General features: G+C 41.2%; 1 protein-coding gene across 2 annotated transcripts in view; it reads right to left on the reverse strand.

Moving 5' to 3' along the window:
* ptpn3 (protein tyrosine phosphatase non-receptor type 3) overlaps nucleotides 1-25,405 on the reverse strand; it is a 92,066-nt gene that overhangs the window by 15,139 nt on the left and 51,522 nt on the right. For both annotated transcript variants that reach the window (XM_060900144.1, XM_060900143.1), the window contains exons 9-21: nucleotides 24,043-24,130; nucleotides 22,503-22,591; nucleotides 21,715-21,778; nucleotides 21,477-21,607; nucleotides 21,253-21,378; nucleotides 21,052-21,165; nucleotides 20,851-20,944; nucleotides 16,672-16,749; nucleotides 16,507-16,563; nucleotides 16,267-16,423; nucleotides 5,123-5,286; nucleotides 4,913-5,003; nucleotides 4,363-4,427 (exon numbers count right to left, since the gene is read on the reverse strand). In XM_060900144.1, the coding sequence (XP_060756127.1) occupies nucleotides 4,363-4,427; nucleotides 4,913-5,003; nucleotides 5,123-5,286; nucleotides 16,267-16,423; nucleotides 16,507-16,563; nucleotides 16,672-16,749; nucleotides 20,851-20,944; nucleotides 21,052-21,165; nucleotides 21,253-21,378; nucleotides 21,477-21,607; nucleotides 21,715-21,778; nucleotides 22,503-22,591; nucleotides 24,043-24,130 (1,318 nt within the window). The remainder of the gene's footprint in view (nucleotides 1-4,362; nucleotides 4,428-4,912; nucleotides 5,004-5,122; nucleotides 5,287-16,266; nucleotides 16,424-16,506; nucleotides 16,564-16,671; nucleotides 16,750-20,850; nucleotides 20,945-21,051; nucleotides 21,166-21,252; nucleotides 21,379-21,476; nucleotides 21,608-21,714; nucleotides 21,779-22,502; nucleotides 22,592-24,042; nucleotides 24,131-25,405) is intronic.

A 25,405-nucleotide genomic window follows, 5' to 3' on the forward strand; every position in this document is an offset into this window, starting at 1 on the left:
TTTATTTTTTCTGAGACACAACGTGTGTGCAAGTGCATAAATTATGGCAGGCTATAAATGACTGACCGTAAGAGGCAGCGGAGAGTCAACGTACAGCTCACCCAGCATACAGTCTAGCAGCTCCTTTTGAGCACATTTAGACTTAGATTTGTTCATGTGTGTTCGGCACATGGTCATGAGGTGAGGCGCACAGAAGAGGTATCATCATCATTAACAAGGGCTGTCGGGTTTCAGCAAAATTTCCAGCCCAACCACATCTTTAAAAAAAAAAAACCCACACACAAAAGACCATAAACTAGCCCAAGAATTTAGGCACTGGAAAAGGGACACATATCGTCGTTCTTTTTCTCAGCCATTATATGGTTTTAAAAAAGTGCACACACGTTTCTGATGTAAGAACATTATCCACTCCATAATCCCCCTTAGCCTTTCCCAATCTTTGCAATACTTCTTGCAACAGAAAGAGACGCACTGTATGCACTTAGATTTTGCCTTTGTTTGAAGAAACGTATTAGATTTAATTCCGATTATTAAAACAAACCGTTACAGCCACAGAGTATTTTAAAACTAGCTCAGTGTGGCATGACCCGGACAACCCTGCCATTAACTCTCTCGTCTGCTGCTCCTTTTCCACCGAAATGTTCGTAAAGCGAGCATGGGGCAGTGTGATACCTTCTGCAGTTGGCATCTAATAGCACATGTTGCAGTTCACATTTCTGACCACTAGATGAGGCATGACTGCATCTAGTAAGGCAAGCAATGAATGCAACTTTGGCATATGGCTGTCAAATAGCAAGAATTATTTAAATAATTGATCGTTCAAAAGAAGTCATTAGTATTTCAGTAGTATGCAAAACATGTGGCGTGGTGAATGAGGACTTCATTTGTTGAGGCCAACGTACTGAATATGGTGCTCTGCCCCACCTGCCCCTATCGATGAGCCGCCACTGTTGCACAGTGAAATAACAGCATACTTAAGCGGTAGAAATGAGTTTTCTCCGCAGGGTGGCTGGGCTCTCCCTTAGAGACAGGGTGAGAAGCTTGGTCATTAGGGAGAGACTCGGAGTAGAACCGCTGCTCCTCCATATCAAAAGGAGGACGCCTCCCAAGGGAGGTTTTCTGGGCACGCACCACCGCAGGGCTCTACGTTAACTTTGAGACATGGTTGCCCATTCAGGCAACCATTTGTAGAAATCTGGTTGCCCGAACTCAGAACATGGTTGCCCAAACATTACATTTTTTTTTATTTTTCATTCAACCTTCTCAGACGCTGTCTGTATCAACAAGCATTGACACTAGCGCCCCATGCGAGTAATGCGGTAATTAGTCATGTAGTGAAGGACATCCCAATAGTCAGTCCCCCCAGGATTTCGCGGGCCTTTTTTGTGAATGTTGCGGGCTAAAATGTCTGATGTTGCGGGGGGGTTTTCCAAAAAATTGCGATGAAAGTTGCAAGAAATTGTTGCGATTTTCTCTTTTTGTGATTAAAATTGAGTGATATGTTAAATATTAAGTTATTACTGAAAAGCTATTGATTAAAAAAAAAAAAAAAGACACTGAGAAATGGTCCTATAAACAACTTCACCAATATAAAAGATTACCAGGACTACAAAAATGCAGAAAAATAGGCTTTACTTATCCAAATGCACCTGTTGGTTCAAAAGTTAAAGTGCATAGAACCTCACAGCACAACATGAAGTTACCTTAAAATATAATATAAATGCCTCAGCTTTCATGTAAGAAAAAAAAAAACTATTAATACTAGTACTGTGTGCAGGCAGTCTCTCCTGAAGACTAAATTAAACAATAATTATAAACTAATAAAATAAATGGCTCAGGCTTCATAGAAGAAAAAAAAACAAATTTGAACAGAATCTCACAGTATGATGCTGAAGCTGCCTAAACAATGGAAAATAAAATATCACTTTGGCAAAAATGTCAGCATCCATTAATTTCTTGTATTAAGTAAAAAATAAAGTGCACACAGTCCTTCACTGTAAACATAACACACTTTCAGTAACAGAATTTAAGCCTATATAAACACTGACTCGCACATCATACAATGTTGCCAGATACTGCTGATGTTTTCCAGCCCAAAATATGTTCAAAACCCGCCAAAATGCACTTAAAACCGCCCAATCTGGCAACACTGCGCACATGCTGCTTCTCTTGAACGTATACACGGAAGTAAGGCGGAAGGTAGTTTGTTGACTTCGCCTCAAGACGACGCCAACGATTGGTCAAATTTGCGGGAAAGTTGCGGTGATTGGATATAATTGCAACACCGCCCTGAATTCGCGGGGATTGGTTGAATTTGCGTTGAAGTTGCAAATCGCAACACCGCGAAATCCTGGAGGGTCTGAATAGAACACTGAATATGCACTACGCGATAATTATTAGCAATGGGAAACTGCATTGCGAGCCTGCGATGTGCAAATGTGAATTCCGCTAGTTGTTGAACATCCCGTAATGATAACATGGACGCGGTCTGAGTCAAACAATCGCAAATCGTGATGGAATTTCATCATAATATGAATGAATAAATATCGTTTTTCACACAAGTTGACATATTTGGGTAGTTGCCCGATCGGGCAAGCATTTGTGAGAGAGTCTGGTTGTCCGAATCTATTGAATGGTTGCCCCGGGCAATCGGGCTACTGTTAATGTTGAGCCCTGGTCACCGGGAGGAGACCCCAGACACGCTGGAGAGATTACATCTCTCGGCTGGCCTGGGAACGCCTCGGTATTCTGCCGGAAGAGCTGGTGGAGGTGGCCGGGGAGAGGGAAGTCTGGGCTGCTCTGATCAGGCAGCTACCCCCGCGACCCGGATAAGCGGTAGAAGATGGATGGATGGATGGAAGGAACAGCATACTTTGCTTGTTGCATTAATAGTACGCTACACTCGTGTTAATACTATAGTATTGTGCTAATACTAATACCATTAGCATTTAGTACAAATATGGAGGTGATTATAGGAAATTGTGTGCGCTGATTGGTCGAGAAATTCTGACCATTTCTCAATCATCACCTCAAGTGACTCGGAAAAATGGCGGCTAATTGCTTCGTCACCGTACGTGATGAAGAATAACAAATTATGAAAGAACGTGCTGTTCCTAAAAGCACTAAAGATGATACAAAGTTTGGTCTAATAGTCATTCAAAAGGTAAGGTAGAACTGTGATTTATTTTATCCATTTCAAAACAAAAAAGTATTTTACGCGAGTCGGCATAGAGAGGTGACAAACCTGCACTGCGCCTTTATTACATTTACTTGCCACTTTAGAAGTTTGAAATCAATTTTTAAAAAAATATGATTTAAAAAAAATAAATAAAAATAATATGTAAAAATGACAACCTGTGTATTTAAACAATTATCCGCCTCAGGCTCTGTGAATGTCGGTGAATAATGACCTTGACTTTATCTCGGTTATTATTCACCGATATCCTTCAGTGAAAAGATTAAGTTAAACCTTTGGGTTGCCAGATTTAAAGGAACAGTCCACCGTACTTCCATAATGAAATATGCTCTTATCTGAATTGAGACGAGCTGCTCCGTACCTATCCAAGCTTTGCGCGACCTCCCAGTCAGTCAGACGCGCTGTCACTCCTGTTAGCAATGTAGCTAGGCTCAGTATGGCCAATGGTATTTTTTGGGGCTGTAGTTAGATGCGACCAAACTCTTCCGCGTTTTTCCTGTTTACATAGGTTTATATGACCAGTGATATGAAACAAGTTCAGTTACACAAATTGAAACGTGGCGATTTTCTATGCTATGGAAAGTCCGCACTATAATGACAGGCGTACTAACACCTTCTGCGCGCTTCGGCAGCGCATTGATATCTGAGCTCCGAATCAATGCGCTGTCGAAGCGCGCAGAAGGTGTTAGTACGCCTGTCATTATAGTGCGGACTTTCCATAGCATAGAAAATCGCCACGTTTCAATTTGTGTAACTGAACTTGTTTCATATCACTGGTCATATAAACCTATGTAAACAGGAAAAACGCGGAAGAGTTTGGTCGCATCTAACTACAGCCCCAAAAAATACCGTTGGCCATACTGAGCCTAGCTACATTGCTAACAGGAGTGACAGCGCGTCGGACTGCGTCTGACTGACTGGGAGGTCGCGCAAAGCTCGGATAGGTACGGAGCAGCTCGTCTCAATTCAGATAAGAGCATATTTCATTATGGAAATACGGTGGACTGTTCCTTTAACATACAGTAGTTAATTTACAGTGTGAAGTCTAAAAGAGCATCCTAATCCTTAAATGCTTAAACAGACCAAAAATGTGTAACTTCAGGTACTATAAGTGATTAACAAGTATATGTATTTGTGTCGGAGTACGTGCGTGCGTGTGTACTAGCCTTCACATGACTTGCATTGATGTAATTATCCTCCTCCGTCTGTAACACCACCCTGGTGATGTCATCTAAAGGGTGTAGAGGGAGAGACAGAGAAATGAATGAGGAAATGGGGATTTATGGATTACCTAAAGATGCCTCATCTAACTAGTTTCTAACGGGCATTTTGTCTGAACCGAAACACAAGCCTTACACACAATAAAAATACAATGATACATTTGATTAACTATAATCTGCTCACGTCTCAGAGCTTTGCATCTGTAATCATAACGTACTGTAGCTCTATCACAAAACAATGAAGACATTCAGGTTCAGATTCAAAAACCCTTTTAGACACTGAATAAAAAGAATCTAAAAATACTATAACAATGACTGAAGCACTGACTGCTGAGACGCGTGTGTGTGTGTGTGTGGGGGGGGGAATCACAAACCATAATTATAGTAATAAATGTTTTTTACAGAATTTTGAATTGGTTCAACACTCGCATAATTTTGCCTGTCAGGAGGAAACAAATGCCTTTTTTTTTAATAAACATTATTAGAAGAAACTTACATGGTAATACATCTTTGTACCGATTCTTTTCCATGTTCTCAGACAGTTTTGCACAAGACATTAACAGTTCTGCTTTCTTCCTGTGTAACTTCTGTATCAAAAAACACACACACGGATCATCAACCAATTTTCACACATGCTTGACAGACAGACAGACATGCCTACGGCAAAAACATGTATTCACGCATGGGCATAATTGTACATCCTGACCTCAAATTGCATGAGCAAAGTGCCAGAAGTTAGTCCCCTCTCCAGACGGGTCATCGACTCGTGCAGCGTCTCTCCAGATGGGTGACCAGGCGATGGAGGAATTTCTTCCTGAAGGCTAAAACTGCCTGGAAATTGCAGTGCGGTTTCAGCTCGCAAAGAGATGCCTGTAAACACATAGCATTCTTTTTTTTTTTAGTCAATATTAAGCACGCTGCTTTTATTTCACACCTCTGAACTGCTAAGATTGGTAAGAATCACCACTCGTGCATGTGCCAAGACCTTCCGACACAAAGTGATGCAAGACACAGGATTTGCAATGCCCTTTCTACTTCTAGCTTCAGACATGTCAGACCAAACACGTACACAAAAGGAATTTCATAAAACGGAATTTCTTCTGCTATCTGCTGATCATTCACACTCTAAACAGTTGCTGAACAGTGTGCCCACTGGTACAAGCTGATAGCATGGCTTAGTGGTTTTCCATCAGCATACTACACATTTGTACCACTGACCTTGCTAAATTAGCTGGTTTACACTGATGTGTATAGTAGAGTTGGACTTGGGTGTGCCTCTATTCTCCCAACCTGGTGGGAATTTCCACACTCCCTGGCCTTTAACCAGTTAATGGCCACCCAACTTTTCCTGTCTGCAGGACCTCATCGATATTAGACCCCAACAACCCCGAGACACAATCAAATTGGTCTACCCCATAGTTCAGAACAGTGGTCAACTCTACATTATTTCTTGTTCAGAAGATGGAACCCTTTTTTGTTTGCTAAAGTTATTAGATGTAATTCATACTTTGCAACCACAGAACTGGTTCACTTCTGTAGGTCTGCATGGTGCTAATGCTCCCATCGCTGCAAAAGCAAGGTGCGTTTTTAAACATTTGCCTTCTTGGGACAGGAATTCAAATTCAGAATTCTACAAATCAAGTCTCTGTTGCCCCTTTTCCACCAAAGCAGTTCCAGGGCTGGTTTGGGGCCAGTGCTTAGTTTGGAACCGGGTTTTCTGTTTCCACTGACAAAGAACTGGCTCTGGGGCCAGAAAAAACGGTTCCAGGCTAGCACCAACTCTCTGCTGGGCCAGAGGAAAGAACCACTTACGTCAGCGGGGGGACGGAGTTAAGACCAATAACAATAACAAGACTGCGAAAGATTGCCATTTTTAAGTGACGAGAAGCAGCAGCTGTACAAACACGAAGTCATCCATTATTGTTGTTGCTGCTGCTTCTTCCGTGTTGTTTTTGCTTTGATATTCGCGCCAAGGTTTATGCAAACATAGCGATGTAACTGACGTATACAACGACGTAATGACGTGTCTTCCGTTAGCACCGCGAGCTATGGAAAAGCAAACTGGTTCTCAGCTGGCTCGCAAGTTGAACGAGTTGTGAACCAGCACCAGCACTGACCCCGAACCAGCCCTGGAACTGATTTGGTGGAAATGGGGTGTGTGACAGGATGTACTGGCCCACAACTGGCCTCTCCATCAACTGTACACATTTTCTCCTCTATTGCTGATGCTATTCATGTTACAAATAATTCATCAACTATGCCAGAGGCCTGCTTGTGGCCCCAAAATTGCTAGAAAGGACTTGGTTTCCATATCTGTTTATGTAGAGGTCAGAAGACCCTTCCTTGCCATCCCAAATTGATGGAGAGATTTGGCATTCCTACCCAGGTTACCTACTCCTGTGGCTTTGACCTAACAGTCCAGGAATCACTCCTGCTCTCAAGCATATACCACAAGGCCCTTGTATGCCTTAAAGGAGATACGCAGAATCATGGCCTCACTTTTTGTTTATAAATGCCTTGAGACCTCAAGAATGGCACAGGAATAGTTTTGAGCGTTAACAATAAATCTAAATGTAGTAATTTTTCTGATTAAAATGATTCATACAGGTAGCGGTCTGAGTGAATGACCTTGACATCTGTGACGTCACCACAGGAAGCGGTCTCATCGCCATTTTCGCTATACTAAAACACCGCGCTAACTGCAACTTCGAACTTCCATTTGGAGCCAATTTATCGCCATGCCACATAGATGTGTTGCTGGCGGGTGCAGCAACATGACAGAAGGTGGATTTATGTTGCATTCATGGCCCAAGAACGTTCAAACTGCAAAGATTTGGACGCGTTTTGCGAGTTGTTCACGGGCACATTGGGTGCCTACGAACCCACAATCAATGAAGTCAAATCAGTCTTAGTTGAGCAAGTCGATAACGGTATTTCTTACTTTCACCATAAATTTTTATTTATATGACTTTGGTCTATAGCGGTCAATGGTCTCGGCCTTAAAGTGCATATCCTGGACCAATTTCTTTTTTTTTTTTAATATGAAAAGTATGTCCCTTTACACACTCATCCAGAAGGGTAATTTTGCACAAGGCCATCTGTCTACAGCAGAAAAAAATAAAATAAAACGCATCTGGAAAAATCCCAAGGGAGTCTGGAGCCAGATTCGTGACGTCACCTGCGGAAGCGCAAGCAGGCTGCGAGAGCTTTGCACAGTTTCGGTGCACAGCCTGTGTAGCCCAAGCGCTCCCATTTCTCTCTCATTGTCTGGTCTTTTGGAAAACGATGAGTACTAATCCCATCAAGATTGGTGTTGCTACACCCTCCTACGATACATCTGTTAACCATTTTAATGTGATAACGTTGAAGAAATTTGCAGAAAACCACCAGGTCGTTTTCTCATAAACAAACCAGCGCTGACGTAGGATTCAGAGGGAGGTGTCCCGCACGTGATGTCACAAAAATCAATGTTTGCCGGGAAATCCAAATGCAAAAGTTTTTTCAGAGGCGGACCAATTCGCCTCAAATGGCTTGATTTCACCTGAATTTTTCTGGTATTGCGCAAGGTAAAAAAAATTGCACAAAATGTGACAGATATTTGACCAAAGTTTAATATAAAATAGGAGAATTACACTGATCTTGCTCCTGAACTTACCCGTGATATGCACTTTGAAACCGGTTCCCGCTGTGACGTCACGCACTCCGGGCCGGCTGGCTCAGCTCGAATGCCAACTTTGCTGTCGATTTTAACTCTCAAAAATATATATTCTTATCCCCATTTATGCAGCTTACAAGAGTCAAGGATGGAGATACTATCCACTCAGAAATGTATTTAAAAATCAAGGTTCTGCGCATCTCCTTTAAGCTGTAGAGACTTTTCCATGAAATGATGGGCACCTCATCGGCTTGATCCTGTGCACTTTGCAATTCCAAAAATATTTCTTTAAGGACTGCAAAACAATGGGAAGTCCCAGCTTCACTAAAGTAATATGTGACAGTCATTGCTGCGCACTCAGCACCATGGATGGCATCTCATAAATATCACATCATAAATTTATTAACACCTCTCAAAAGGGTTTCATTTAGTCCTCAGGCATGTTGGTTCCTAATGACATTTAGTATATACAATCCCAAATCAGAAAAAGCTGGGCTGGTATGGAAAATGCAAATTAAAAAAAAAAAAAAAAGCAGTGATTTCTAAATTTACTTTGACTAGTATTTCATTGCAGACAGTATGAACCAAAGATGTTTTGTCTGGTCAAGCTCATTTCATTTGTGAATATACTGTACATCCATTCCTGCAACACATTCCAAAAACGTTTGGACGATTTAGGGCGAGTAATGAGGTAAAGCAATTAAATAAATGATGTGATTTGAAACAGGTGATTATAAATCCTAATTTGGCACAAAACCAGGATCCAGGAAAGGCCTCGTCTTTGAAAAGCAAAGATGGGCCAAAGCTCTCCAGTTTGTCAACAACTGCATGAGAAAATAATTGAAAATGTTTAAAAATGATGTTCATAACAAAGATTTGAATATTTCACCTTCTATGTTGCATACCATTATTAAACGATGCAAGGGATCTGGAGGAATTTCGATGTGTAAAGGCAAGGGCGCAAGCCTAAGCTGAACACCTGTAATATCTCCAATCCCTCAGATGGAACTGCATCAAGAACAGTCATTCATCCGTAGCTGATACAGTGGAGCGCTGTTATAATACGGATCGCTATTACATGAAAACCGCCGTCACACGGTCAGCTCATGGCTCCCAAAATTTAACTTTATGCAGCTGCAATTGAAAACAGTCTCAGAAGAACAGTTATCTGAAAATGGGTTAAGATGGTTTGAATGCAACAATACTTCTGCAACGAACGGCACGCATCTATGAAACATGCTTCATTTCGTCAGACCACATGAGTTTTCAACAAATGAAAGCTACGGACTTTTTCAGTAAAACCAAGGACTAAAATGTGCTGTGTTATACGCTATGCCTATTGTGCAACAAGCACAGTTCAATCATTGTTTTATTCTTTGAACACTTCTCCTTTACTTATTACATGATTGTTCATATTCTCCTCACTGCTATTGTAATTTTACAATGATTTGTAATTAACTCGGCTGTGCTACTATGCTGTAAAGAATTATGCTTACAATTGTTCAGAGCAGGCCAAAACTTGTATTTTTAATACCTTGCAATGAAAACATAGGAGGTCGCTATAGAAAAAAAACGAGTTTTGTAAAGAATACATTTATTTTGTACTTGCAAATAAAACGTATTTAAAAAACATACATAAGGATCCATTGTTCTAATCTGGGACAGATGCATGTAACTGGTCTTTGAGGTGTGCGCTGCTTAGAGCGCGGAAGCCCGCGAGTGAGAGTTCGAATCGCACAGGCGCGAATGCGTGCAGATGCGCATGGATGTGACAGGCAGCAAAATATTTTGTTATGGCAGCACGGTGGTGTAGTGGTTAGCGCTGTCGCCTCACAGCAAGAAGGTCCGGGTTCGAGCCCCGTGGCCGACGAGGGCCTCTCTGTGTGGAGTTTGCATGTTCTCCCCGTGTCCGCGTGGGTTTCCTCCGGGTGCTCCGGTTTCCCCCACAGTCCAAAGACATGCAGGTTAGGTTAACTGGTGACTCTAAATTGACCGTAGGTGTGAATGCGAGTGTGAATGGTTGTCTGTGTCTATGTGTCAGCCCTGTGATGACCTGGCGACTTGTCCAGGGTGTACCCCGCCTTTCGCCCGTAGTCAGCTGGGATAGGCTCCAGCTTGCCTGCGACCCTGTAGAACAGGATAAAGTGGCTAGAGATGAGATGAGATTATTTGCTACACTGACTGTCAACAATTTAAAAAAATAAAATAAAATAAGGGGAGTTATCCACATGGTAAAAATGATCACAGTTCTTGCAATTTCTTTGTTGGATATCTTCAGGGTTTCAGAATGGTTTCCCGCGAGTTGGCCTAGTGGTTAGCACATCCGCCTCTCAGCCAGGAGATTGCGAGTTCTATTCGCGGTTGGGTCATACCAAAGACCATCATAAAAATGGGACCTACTACCATCTGGCAAGGCACGCTGCAATACAGATGCAAGTGGGGAGTCAAACTCTTGCGGTTACCAGAGGACAAGCCCCCCACCGTAACCTTAGCTGCATTGGCGAGAGGCCAAGTACCATGGAAACGGAGATTGGTGCCACCCAACGTGCAAGGCGCGGGAAGGACTTTCGACTGGTTTATTTAAAAAAAAATAAAGCTATGCCAGAGTTTCCATACCGTTATAACATGGATTCACTCATAACATGGTCAGATTCTTTGAATCCCAACTACCGTTGTATAACGGTGCTCCACTATATAACCAGATGGGCTAGGGATTCCTTTGCCAAAAAACTTTTTCAAGCACTACAATACAAATTTACATTCATAAATGCCAGTTAAAACTTGACTGTGCAAAAAAGAAAAAAAAAAAAAAAAAAGTCTTATACTAACTGTGTCCAGAAGTGTCATCGACTTCTCTGGCCTCAGAGGCATCTGGGATGGACTATCACACAGTGAAAACATGTACTGTGGTCAGACAAATCAGTATTCCAGGTCTTTTTTGGAAGAAATGGACACCGTGCCTCCGGACCAAAAAGACAAAAAGGACCGACTAGACTGTTACCAGCAACAAGTCAAAAAGCCAGGGTCTGTCCTGGTATGGGGTTGTCTCAGTGCTCTTGGCAAAGGTAACTTACACTTCTGTGATGGCAGCATTAATGCAGAAAAGTACATTGAGATTTTGGAGCAATATATGCTGCCTTCAAGACGACATCTTTTCCAGATATATAAGACGACAATGCAAAACCACGTTCTGCACACGTTACAAAGGCATGGCAGTGGAAGAAGAGGGTGCCTGTCCCTTCTGTCCCCAATAGAGAATGTGTGGCAAATTTGAAAAATGTACAATATGACAATGATGTCCCCGTACACCGCAAGACCTGTTTGCGAGAGGAAAGGGATAAAATAACACCTGAAATACTTCATCACTTGGTGTCTTCAGTCCCTAAATGTCTCAAGTGTTGTGAGGAGTTGCATATGTAGCTACTGTAATTCCATGAACCCTGGATAACCACTAGGGTTCCTTGCCATTCTGAACCAAAGGCAAACTAGCAAAAACTCAAAGTTCCCAGCATTGATTGCCAGGCTCTATAAGAGCAGTATTAATTGTAAGTACTCCATCTTGCATCACTTTGTGTTAGAAGGTCTCAGCAGGTATGCTCAGCTGAAGGTCCAGAAGTGATTCATCAGGCCACAGTTAGATACATTCACATGGATTAAAGCAAAAAAAAAAAAAAATCTGACAAAAAAAAAAGCTCCATGTCGTTGGCCCCTACCACGTCAGCAATGTGTCAAATTTTAAACGCTGTGTTGTCCATTATCCCCTAGGCCCCTACTTATAGTACATTTACATAATTTTAACAATGACTAAAGCTAAGGCAAGACTTTACCATTGTCATTACTGGCTATTCATGATGAAACATCAAGTTTTCAGCACAAAGTGCAAATTTATTTCAACAATACTTTAGTAATGCACAGCAGTGGTTAAGAGAAAAGTGCAAGTGCAGTCGAACTTGAACCATACTTTCAAAAGGGTGGAACAGAAAGAAAAAATAAGAAAGTCTGTTGAAATAAAGCCAGGAAACAAGAAAAGTAAAGTGAAAGTTCACTTTTTCTGCTTCTTCGCAGTGAAGCCAAAGGCATCTAGTTTGGCAACACCCGATGCCCGTTTTTGTTTCTTTTTCCTTGGTACAGCAGCAGGAGCTTGCCATTATCGCCCATTTCATTTAGCCAAGCCCATCTCCACTTATTCTTTACTGTTTTGTCGATGTCTGACATCTGTGCCTTCATTTAAAAGAAGCACGTTCATGCTGCCAAAACCGAAAGTAATTTGACGCGCTCTAGTGATGGAAATCGAAGGGCCTATGTCCGGTGAAATATGGCCTTATATGCAGTACTCGAGTTAAGGGGGTGGGTGGGTGGGGGGGGGGATGTGGGGGGAGGCATCCCCCTTCTGAAATAAAAATCTCAAATCATCCCCCTTATAAAACGGCCATCCCCCCATCACATTCCTTGGGCCATTTTACCAATTAATGTGGAAATTAGCCTACTATTATTTTAACAAATATTACTACCATTTCAACATTAGAGGCTTTGCGCAGTGATAGCCTACATGTAGCCGGATAAAAAAGACGCATGTTTATTTATTTGGTTGCACCTCTCATTCACACCTATACGGAGGTTTCAGTCACTGAAAACAGCTACTTTTGCAAACTCTGGGCAGAGTGGAGATTTCTGAAAACTCCATCTTCAGACACTCGTGTAAATCGGGAAAACGAAGCAGCAGTGGGCGAGAGGGCGCGCACGAATATAATGAGTCATAGGTGTGAATCTTTCACCGAATGCCAATTGTCCCGGTTCTTCATGAAATTGCATGTGCACGCACAAATTCATTCGGTTAACTTTCAAATAACTGTTCTTGTGCACTTGTGACACCGGCGCCACTTTCCTGAATTTTGAGCTTTGGAGTATTCGCTTCTTTATGTATTTAATCAATGAATTTGTCACATACATTAAATTACTAATGTAAACCATTAGTAGCCTATTTAAGCAATAGCTGTTTTCTCCACTGTTTTCCGACCTTTTGTGCTTAGTGAATGAGACTTCATTACACTCCACTGACTGACTTCCAATTTCGGACTTGTTTGAAAATGTAAAATATAGGCCTACGAGATGTTTTTTTGGGACTTAATTCACGTTGGTCCTTCACTATTAATTTTTGAGACTGACGAGGCAGCAAATACTGTGGAATTATTTTCTCCTTACTATGAAGTTTGGCATCTTAAACAAGTGCCGGGAAATCTTGCAGCCCGACTCTGCAGCCTCCAATGTTTAAGCGAACTGCTGAAACCATAATGCTTAAAGATTAAAACGTAGGCTAATCAAACCAAAGAAAAACACAGCCTTTTCACAACGCTGTCTGCTGAAGCCTGTTTAACCTACAAAAGGCTTAATAGCATAGATCTTGCTGTGGCTTCAGCAGGGCTGTTTAGATTTTTCACCTGATCGCCTTTCAATAGGCAAATATTATTAATATTATTATTATTATTACTACTACTATAATAGGCCTAGTATTAGTAGTAGGCAAGTAGTTGCCTAGTAGTAGGACAGCCAGATTGTTTCATCAGTGGAGCCGCCGTTAAAAGGAAACTGATGCGGAGCGCCGCGGCTCGCCTCGGGGTGAATCGCGTCCCGAGGCGCGGGGCTGGCCCGCCCTGGCAGCGCTGGTTCGTTGGGGAGAGGGCAGAGGTCACTGGCTGCCAAGTTTGGAGAGGCTGGGACCTCCCCTGGCCGAGTTACGAGCGCGCAAAGCCGGGCTGGAGCCGCCGATAGAAACGAAACTCAAGCCGAGCACCGTGGCTTGCTGCCTATGCCGAGCCTCCCCGCCTACGCCGAGCCTCCCCGGGACTAGACAGTAGCGAAGGCTGTATTTATTTATTTAGGCTTATCTAGCGCAACAACTTATTCCTTTACATATACTCAAACACAGCACAAGAAAGGGTTCAACAACAGGCAATCACAGCAGCTTGGTTAAGTTCTAAATCACATCGGTGTCAGACCTATGGGCCTACCCCCCTTTTTTTCCCTCGGATCTGCATCACTCTCATTATTGACCTTTAGCGCTCCCAGTTGACGGAAATCCGTCGTAGGGACGGAAAACTTTAATCCATGCATTCACCATCCACTTTAACAAGAACATCTATACACCCGCTCATTGATGCAGTTATCCATTCAGCCAGTTATGTGGCAGGAACACAACACAAAATCATGCAGGTTCAGATCAAAAGCTTCAGTTAATGTTCACACCAAACATCAGAATGGGAAAGAAGTGTGATCTGTGACTTTAAAGTTCAGGGCTCGAAATTCGCGGTGGTCCGGTCACCTGAGGCGACTTGTCATTTGGCGAGTAATTCCTGTCACTAGCCAGCCTGGCTGGCTAGTTGAAAAAAAAAAAAAAAAAAAGATATATGAAGCAAAGATTCAGACATACCGTCAACTAAAGCCGCCACATATTAAGCGTGTGCTGTGTCTGTGTTAACCTATGTGTTTATCGGCAGGACGGTCAGGCTGTTGTTTTTTTCACTATTGCGCATGCATATAACAGACATCCCAAGTCTACCGGAAGTTCCGGGAGTCTCCCACATATTGATAGTGGCTCCCTGATGCCCGCAAATTGGATAATATCTCTGGGAATCTAAAGCAAGCGAGCAAGAGCGTGCACGTGAGACATTAATGTCTGCATCGCGCATATGACTGAATGCGTGTGTGCCTGTTCGACAAAAATAAATAATTAGGTGTATTTTTCGGCACGTGCACTATGACTCAAAATAATAGTACCGGCAAGAATTAAAAGTTACTTTCACCCCTGATCAAAATACTCCGGTTCTTGAAATAAATGCACATTAGTCATGAACAATGGTAACTACTCTCTTTTGTGTTATTTTTGACAGAAGTAAAATTCATACATGAACAAATTTTGGCTAGTTGATTTTCTGTTTGGCTAGTTACTTTGGAAGGTAACTAGTCTGGCTGGCTGGTGAAAAAAAAAAAAAAAAAAATACAAATTTCGAGCCCTGAAGTGTATATTACGGGTAAATTCAGGAGCAAGATCAGTGTAATTTTCCTATTTTATATTAAACTTTGGTCAAATATCTGTAACATTCTGCATTCTCTGCAATTTTTTTTAGCTTGTGCAATACCAGAAAAATTCAGTTAAAATCAAGCCATTTGAGGTGAATTGGTCCGCCTTTGAAAAAACTTGGCATTTGGATTTCCCGGGAAACATTGATTTTCGTGACGTCGCGTGCGGGATGCCTCCCTCTGAATCCTACGTCAGCGCTGGTTTGTTTATGAGAAAACAACCTGGTGGTTTTCTGCAAATTTCAACGTTATTGCGTAATTATTAAAATGGTTAACAGATGTATCGTAGGAGGGTGTAGCAACACCAATCTTGATGGGATTAGTGCTCATCGTTTTCCAAAAGACCGGACAATGAGAGAGAAATGGGAGCGCTTGGTCTACACAGGCTGTGCACTGAGACTGCAAAAGCTCTCGCAGCCTGCTGGCGCTTCCGCAGGTGACATCACGATTCTGGCTCCAGATTCCCTTGGGATTTTTCCAGACGCGTTTTATTTTATTTTTTTTCTGCTGTAGACAGATGGCCTTGTGCAAAATTACCCTTCTGGATGAGTGTGTAAAGGGATATACTTTTATATTAAGGGAAAAAAAAAAAACGAAATTGGTCCAGAATATGCACTTTAATCGTGGCATGGCTGTTGGTGCCAGATGGGTTTGAGTATTTCAGAAACTGCTGATTTTTTTTTTTTTTAAAACACACACAAGTCTCTAGAGTTCACACAGAACTGTTGCTCAGGCATTGTTTTTGGTTTTTCACACCATTCTGTGTAAACTCCAGAGTCTATTTTGTGTGAAATTCCCAGGAGATCAGCCAGCCCATCTGGTGCCGACAACCTCCCGCTCCATCTTGATGTTTAAATGTTAAACATTAACTGAAGCGCTTGACCTGTATCTGCATGATTTTATGCATTGTGCTGCTGCCACATGATTGGCTGATTGTATAACTGCATGAATGTGCAGGTGTTCCTATTAAAGCAGACAGTGAGTGTCTGTAACAAGTGCTTTTGACCCATTTAGTGACTGGAAAATACTGGTCGATAGAGATTGCCAATACAAGTCAACTGTTCCAAACTAAACACCAGCTGAGCTGAATAATCAACATTCACCGTAGATCAACAAACCTTTTCTGCGTACAAGCAGGGCAAGCTCCTTGCTGTGGGACTCTCTGCTGGCTTTGATGAACATGACCACTTGTTGATGTGTGTGTTCTGAGATGTCACGCCCATTTATTAAGAGCACTTGATCTCCCTCCAGCAATGCAGGAACACAGCGACCAGCCTGCAGCAAAGAGGCAGACTTCCATGTAGTATTACATATTGTGATACAAGAAAATTCAAACCCAATCTGTTCATACTCCTTACCGGAGAATCAGGGTTTACATGAGAGATTGCCAAAGGCATCTTTTGATCCACACCTCCCTAAAATAAACAACCATTCAAGAAAGCATAATGTGTAATGCAATTAGCAAAACAAACTTGGTCATTACACGCATAAATATACACATAGGAATAACTGAATACACTCACTTTGACATTGAATCCAAACTTGCCATCATTGTCAGGGCTGATTCTGATTAGCAGAAGCTCCCCATCAGCTTCCATATCCTGCAAGAAGAGGAAGAGGAAAAAGAAGAACTTCTAAATCAAAACCAGAAATTACATCACTGGTTCATTTAATCTGTTTTCACACCTAGTGCATATGCTCAAGTCTGAGACAATATCCTTTTCTTTTAATTCCATTTCATATTGCAGTGATTTTCAAGCACACGAAAATATTAGTATGCATGGGTGTGCTTAACTGGTCAGCAATTTGGATTTGATGGGTATTATCACTTGGTTAATAATGAGCAAATTTTATGCATATAGTCGGAGGTCAATAAACCAGTTTCCCTGACATTTCTAGCACGTTTATGAAGCTAGTCCTATTTCAAGAGATGGCACTTGCCATGTAAAGGTGGTACACAAATTTAAGTGCAGAAAGATTTCATTAAAAAGCACGCTGGCAAACAGATCCTAAACGTAATGCAAAATCGTCGTCATGTAACAAGTCAGGCGAGGCACAGACAGGAGTACAAGTAACAATATCAAAGGCAAAGTCTAAAACACAAACATGGGTCAAAACCAGGAGAGCAATGCACTAAACAAAGGCTTGGTAATGTGATACACAAGCTACAGCACATACTTCACCCCATCTGTGTGTTGTTGAGAGTCCTTATAAAAGTGTGCACTGTGACTGCAATCTAATCAGGAACAGGTGCAAGGCAATTAGTTCTAATGAGCTTGGGCATGGTGCTGTGTGCAAGTTGCAGTCTGTGGTGCTCGCCGAGTACTTATGTGTGTGGACATGACAGAACCTCCCCCAAAGAGTTCCCTCTGGGTGCTAAAAAACTCCTTGGTCGGCCCCGGGGATAAGGATCGGGAGCTGGATGAAGTCCCCTCAGGGATCTGCTCTGGCCTGATGTGGCACCGGAATATGGGTTTAGGTAGAGGTTTGGGTTCAGGTTGGGCTTCATATGGGAGCAGGGAAGCAGGTGGAAGCTTTGGTTCAGTTCAGGCTCTCTGAAGCCTGGCAGCAGAGCAACGGCATCCTCAATGAAGCCTGACAGTGGGAGCGAAGATCTTGCCCTCCCCAAAGCCTGAACTGGATGCCCCCTGTCAGCCTCCAGTGCGAGCACTGGAGCGGAGGCTGCTTTGTCTGCCACTGCATTGTCCTCAGGAGACAGCTCTGGAGTGTGGGCCTCCCCATCTGCATCAGCCTCAGGGAGTACCAACCCCCCCAAAACAAACAAACAAATATTAGGGGAGCCTCCTTCCCTAGAGCTTGGTACAGGAATTTTAGAATGTTACCAGATGACATGGGGTCTTGAAGGCATGGGTGCTCAATGGTAAGGAAGTATTCCACACACTGGCAAGCTGGTCCAGTGAACCATCCATCCATTATCTGTAGCTGCTTATCCTGTACAGGGTCACAGGCAAGCTGGAGCCCATCACAGCTGACTATGGGCAAGAGGCTGGATACACCCTGGACAAGTCGTCAGGTCATCGCAGGACTAACACACAAAACCACCATTCACATTTCACACCTACGGTCAATTTAGAGCCACCAATTAGCCTAACCTGCATGTCTTTGGACTGTGGGGGAAACCGGAGCACCTGGAGGAAACCCATGCACACACAGGGAGAACATGCAAACTCCACACAGAAAAGCCCTCATGGGCTGCTGGGCTCGAATCCAGGACCTTCTTGCTGTGAGGTGACAGTGCTAACCACTACACCACCATACCCCCAGTGAACCAGTAAATCATGTATCCTACACAAGCTCTTGAAAGTTTTTGACTCCAACAAGTCAAAATAAAAAGAGCCTAAAATGGAGCAAAATTCCACCTGGAGGGAAATCAACTCCATCATAAGGTGTAGGCAGGTCTAATCCGAGATGGAGGAACCATACAGATCCAGGTTTAGGCACCATGACAGTGAACCCTGCTCTCTTCCACTACCATCCATTAGATTGGCAAAACATTGTCATGTAAGGGCAGTAGACGGATGCAAGTGCAGAAAGATTTTATTAAAAGCACACTGGCAAACAGATCCAAAATGTAATGCAAAATCTTGGTCATATAACAAGCAGAGGTCAGGCAAGGCACAGACAGAGTATAAGCGGCAATATCAAAAGCAAAGTCCAAAAACACAAATGCAGGTCAAAACCAGGAGAGCAATGCACTAAACAAAGGCTTGATAACATGAGACAAGGTGCAGTGCATATACTTTGCCCTGTCTGTGTGTTGTGAGACAGACAACAAACACCGATTGCGCTCTAATCAGGAACAGGTGCATGGCAACTGGACAGTCCTGGACAAACTGGCAGCTTGTTTGATATGTACACCAATTGTAGATGATTTTCCTTGCAGTGGAATGGTTCATTTTTAATAATTCAGAGACCTTTTTTAATCCCTTGCCAGATTCATAAGCATCCACAACCTTTTTTCTGGGGTCCTGAGACAGCTCTTTAGATCTTGGCAGGAGGTTCTAATTAACGGCACCTAATCTGGAACACCCGATTCTAATTTTATGGATTTGAAAGTGTGATAAATGTACGGGTGTACTTACTTTTCTGGACTGAATTTTTTTTTTTTAAACTGAAATTATGAAAATGACTACAAAATGTCAGTTTTGTGTGTTGTCTGTTAGGTTATATTACCTCTATCTGTAGGCATTGTATCAAGAAAGAGTGAAATGTTTGCTTGTTTAAATATGTTGAGAAAAAAAAAAAAGTCTATAATTTCCATGGGACATACTTATTTTTTCACATGACTGTATTGGGATTTGAGAGAGACGGATTCCACTGACATGTCTTCCTTGGAAGGCCATGCTTATTTCAGCTGGACAATGCCAGGCCTCATTCTGCACAGGGTACAACAGCCTGGCTTCATCAATAGAGTGTATGTACTTAACTGGCCTGACACCAGCCCAGATCTGTCTCCTATTGAAAATGTACGGTGCATCATGTTGAAAATTATCAGACAACGGTGACCACAGACTGATGAGCAGCTGAAGTGTCAAGCAAGAATGGACAAAATTTTCAATTGCAAAACTGCAACAATTAGTCTCCTCAGATCCCATATGATTAAAAAGTTATTAAAAAGGAAAGGTGATGCAATACAATGGTTATAATGCCTCTGTCAATTTCTTCCGAGTGTACTGTAGGCATCAAATTTTAACCAAGTTTATATTTGCAAAGTACAATTAAGTTAGTCAGTAAAACTACTGAAAATATTTTCTTTAATACTTTTGTTAGTTAAATAAAGGTTCATGTGAATTAACCCTTGTGCGGTGTTCATATTTTTGTTACTCAGCCAGTGTTCGTGGGTCTGGTGGACCTGCTGCATGCAAAAAAGAAATGGTTTTAGGTGAATAAGTTCATGTCCCCATTTCAGTACCCATAAGCGTGGAATCACTCATTCATATATATATGCGCGCATGCATGCAGCAGGGTCACCAGACCCACGAACACTGGCTGAGTAACAAAAATATGAACACCGCACAAGGGTTAATTCACATGAACCTTTATTTAACTAACAAAAGTATTAAAGAAAATATTTTCAGTAGTTTTACTGACTAACTTAATTGTACTTTGCAAATATAAACTTGGTTAAAATTTGATGCCTACAGTACACTCCCAGTAACCCCCAAACTGGGAGAGTGGCTCCAGCAAATCCCAGGAACAACATCTGAAGCCTCAGTCCAGAAGACCGCAGTCCTAGGAACGTCGAAGATACTGCGCAGAACCCTCAAACTGAGGATGACATGGATACCACCCCCTCGCCGGGGGTGAGAAGGAGATTTTTTTATATATATATATAAAAAGCACACACGTGTATGTGTTTTTATTTATATATATATATATATATATATATATATATATATATATATATATATATATATATATATATATATATACACACACACACACGTGTGTTTATACATCTCTCACACACACACAGGGGGCTGCAAAAGTAGGTATACGGTAACGAAAAACAAACCATTTGCACAAAATGTTAGTATTAAATGAAACCTAGCACCACTATTATAATACTGGAATAATCCTTACTGTGTACCTACTTTTGCAGCCCCCGTGTGGTGTTATTTATTTGACAAATTTCTTGATCTATAACCTGACGCTATATACTCCCTGAAGTTTCCACTCACCTTATTCCAGAGACAGTGCCAGTCTTCCTCATCCAAAGTGCTTTCATCAAATGGAGACTGCACATTGCTGGGCTTCTCGTCTTCCTGAGCTTTCCTTCATTAAACAAATTCATACTCTTTACTGACTTGAGCAGCTGAATTACAAAAGGGAGATTATAGTAAATAAATGTACAGAGAGAACAGGCAAGGGCCATTGTTTACCTGTAAGTATAGAACACATCTTCACTTTCAGTCACATAACACATGTCATTGGTAAGGTTGTCTACAGAAGATGGACGTGGCTTACGAACGTCATGACGCAAACGAGGGCTACGCCTAAAACAAGAACAATATTCAAAATCATCAAACCAAACAACTAATCCAACTTATTATTACTTATCAATTTCCATATGAACACAGTACCAGTTAGGTGTACTGGGTGGAGATCTGGAGGGAAGACTTTTGGTTTCAAGATGTTCAGTGGAAAGAGACTTTATTAAAGGGTTCCACATCACCTCACCTACTAGTTTCCGATATAGAGGGACAGACCTTCAACAGATCCACATCCAGAAACACGGTCATTGGTAGAATCCAAAAGCATAATGAAATCAGAAAGCATAGGTGGAATTTCCTGTGTGGAAATGTACCTAGGTTTGGAGATGGCATGCAAGTTTCTTCTGCTGTAGAATGCGTGATGGTCCACGCAGGATCGCCAGAAGTTTTTACAGGAACGAGCATTGGGCATGGACAGAGACACCACTTGTTGTCCAACCTCCCCCTACATAAAAGCATAAAAAATTAACAACTCTTTATGCAAGAACTGCCCAAAAAAAAAAAAAAGTTGTTAAGTAAACCAGCTGTGTTGTTCTTCACCTATAAACTTACATGTTTCCGCCGAAGGTGAATAAAGAATCTCTTTCTTTTGAAGGAAATCTTGATTATATTGATCCTGAGAGTATAGAAGATAATCAAAAGGGTGTTTCTTAAATGTTCTCTCAAAATAGATGTTAATAGCATTTCACGATTCATACTACTGTTTGCATTATATGGATAAAACGACATGATTATATTGCTAAACACTGCAATTGCAATATGCCTATTAATCAGAACTTGGTGAATAAATGATGGTTCAAGTTTGTTCTGTACAATAAACTGTGCAGTAAAAATTCACTGATCATTTTAAGGAGTGTTAACATCTGAGATCAGGTCCAGTTTCAGAGAACCAAGGATTGTGTTGCAATTCTTTTAGTCATGTGAAATCAGCTGTTAAGATTGCAGGTAAACATTTGAAACATTAAATCAATCATTCTGCATTGTGTCAGAGTACACAATGAGCTGTGAAAAGCTACTCGCAGTCAAGCCTTTCATTTGGGAAACCACCCAAAAGAAAAAACAAAACAAAACCAAAAAAAAAAAAAACCCACAGCTGAATATTCAAAACATCCACAGTTAAAATGTGATTCAATCTTTAGAGAAACAGATGATGGTTATGTTTATTTATAACATTACAAACTACCGCAATAGCACCAAACTGTTGCCAAAACACATCCTAATAAAATAGTGTTTTATTGTACCGTTTCTAAAAACATTCATACTGATTCATCATAAATCATGGGCAGGCTCCAGCAGTGTTATCAAATGATCAGAAAAGAGGCCGATTGAGCTTAACTTACCAGGGGAAGAAACTGGAACAAACCAAATCGCAAAACATGGCCACACCTCCTGATGCAATCCCAACCCAGAGAGATGGGTTACTAACGTCCTAAGAAAAAGAAGAATCATTTTGGTAATAATTAGTCATGCACTTAAATCTACACTCTTATTGTCTAAAGCAGGGCTTTTCAAAGTGTGGGAGAGTCAGCCCCCCCTCAGAGAGCAAATAAACAACAGCACCCCCTTTACAATTTTTGTTGTTGCTATACTTAATGTTCCATTCGGATTTTTAAAAAATGGTTGTTGTACACATTTTTCTTTTACACATTTTAAACATATGAGCTTTTTAAAAACATTTTTTACACATTTTAAAACATCTGTGCTTTTTAAAACCTCTTTTTTACACATTTTAAACTTCTGTGCTTTTTAAAACCTCTTTTTTACACATTTTAAACATCTATGCTTTTTAAAACCTCTTTTCTTTCTTTACACATTTTAAACATCTGTGCTTTTTAAAACATCTTTTTTACACATTTTAAACATCTGTGCTTTTTAAAACCTTTTAACACATTTTAAACATCTGCTTTTTAAAACATCTTTTTTTTTTACACATTTTAAACATCTATGCTTTTTAAAACCTCTTCTTTATTTTTTCACATTTTAAACATCTGTGCTTTTTAAAACCTCTTTTTTACACATTTTAAACTTGTGCTTTTTAAAACATCTTTTTTACACATTTTAAACTTCTGTGCTTTTTAAAACATCTTTTTTACACATTTTAAACTTGTGGTTTTTAAAACCTTTTTTACACATTTTAAACATCTGTGCTTTTTAAAACCTCTTTTCTTTCTTTACACATTTTAAACTTGCTTTTTAAAACCTCTTTTTTTACACATTTTAAACATCTATGCTTTTTAAAACCTCTATTTTTTCACATTTTAAACATCTGTGCTTTTTAAAGCTTCTTTTTTACACATTTTAAACTTGTGCTTTTTAAAACATTTCTTTTTACACATTTTAAACATCTGTGCTTTTTAAAACCTCTTTTTTACACATTTTAAACATCTATGCTTTTTAAAACCTCTTTTCTTTCTTTTTTTTTTTTTTTTTACACATTTTAAACATCTGTGCTTTTTTTAAAACTTCTTGTTTTACACATTTTAAACATCTCATAGCATCGTTAGCTAGCACCTCTTGGCAGACAACACACTGTGGCAGTGGAGCATCTTCAGATCCGGTCCATGAAAATCCAAACTTTAAATAATCGTGGTCATACTTCCTTCTTTTTTTTGCTTGGCCCAGACTCTGTCTCCTCACTCACTGTAGCTTTCGGTACTAAAAATCGATCCATTTTGTCTCTGGCAAAGGCTAGCTGAAGTTCACTAAATGTCTGCAATACTAACTTATTCTGGTTTATTTTTCCTCACGTTGCGCGCCCCCCCGAAGAACTCTGGCGCCCCCTAGGGGAGGCGCGCCCCACACTTTGAAAAGCCCTGGTCTAAAGCAACCACTGGAAAAAAAAAAATCAAAAGCTTTGAGACAATGAAATGAATGTGTTACCCATGCACTATGAAGCTCTACTCCATAGAGTTCTAAGGTTCTAGCTGTGTTCAGGTAACACAACTCTGCCTCACTCTGAGACAGGCCTCTGGAATGCACATAAGCTTAGTTAGTCACTCTTGCTCTTTCCACTCCCCTTACACACACACGTACAAGTGAAAACAAGTGTGCACTCCAACACATGGCACATGCACATCCACAAATGCATCATCACTACAGTACACACACACACACACCACCTAATTCAATGTTTTTTTCTTAGTTTTATTATTTTCTACATTGTAGAATGATGGACAACAAAACTATGAAATAACATACAGAATTATACAGCAAGCAAAAAGAAGGAGTCAACAAAGCAAAATGTTTTATACTTTTAGACTCTTCAAAGTTGGCACCTTTTGCTTTGACGACAGCTTTACACTCTTGGCATTCGCTCAACCAGCTTCATTAGGTATTCACCTGGAATGGTTTTTCAACAATTCTCGAAGGAGTTCCCACAGTTCCCAACACTGAGCACTTGTTGGCTGCTTTTCTTTCACTCTGCGGTCCAACTAGTCCCAAACCATCTCAATTGGGTTTTGTTCATGCGATTGTGGATGCAAGGTCATGTTATGCAGCACTCCTTCACTCTCCTTTCTGGATAAACAGCCCTTACATAACCTGGAGGTGCGTTCTGGGTTACTGCAGTGTTGAAAAACAAAAGATGGTCCCACTAAGTGCAAACCAGATGGGATGGCATGTCACTGCAGAATGTTGTGGTAGTGATGCTTGTTAAGTGTGCCTTCAATTCTGAATAATTTGCCAACAGTGTTCCCAGCAAAGCACCTCTACACCATCACACCTCCTCCTCCTCCATGCTCCACAGTGGGAACCTCACATGTACTGTAGGTACTGTCCGTTCCAAAGACTTAGCATTTGAAACCAGAAATCTCAAATTTGGACTCCTCAGACCAAAGTACAGATTTCCATTGGTCTAATGTCTATTCCTTGGCCCAAGAAATTCTCTTCTTATTGGTCTCCCTCAGCAGCAATTCGACCGTGAAGGCCTTGATTACCAGAGTCTCCTCTGAACAATTGATGTTGAGATGTGTCTCCTACCTGAACTCTGAAGCAATCATGTAAGCTCTAATCTGAGGTGCTGTTAGTTGGTGATTTCTGAGGCTGGTAACTCTAATGCACTTATCCTCTGAAGCAGAGGTACATTTTGGTCTTACTTTCCTGGGACGGTCCTCATGAGGGCCAGGTTCATCGTAGCATTTCGATGTTTTTTGCAACTGCACTTGAAGATACGTTCAAAGTTCTTGCACTTTTCCAGACTGACTGACCTTTATGCCTTAATGATGGACTGTCATTTCTCTTTACT

The sequence above is a fragment of the Neoarius graeffei genome, chromosome 19 (assembly GCF_027579695.1).
Source record: "Neoarius graeffei isolate fNeoGra1 chromosome 19, fNeoGra1.pri, whole genome shotgun sequence".
NCBI lineage: Eukaryota > Metazoa > Chordata > Actinopteri > Siluriformes > Ariidae > Neoarius > Neoarius graeffei.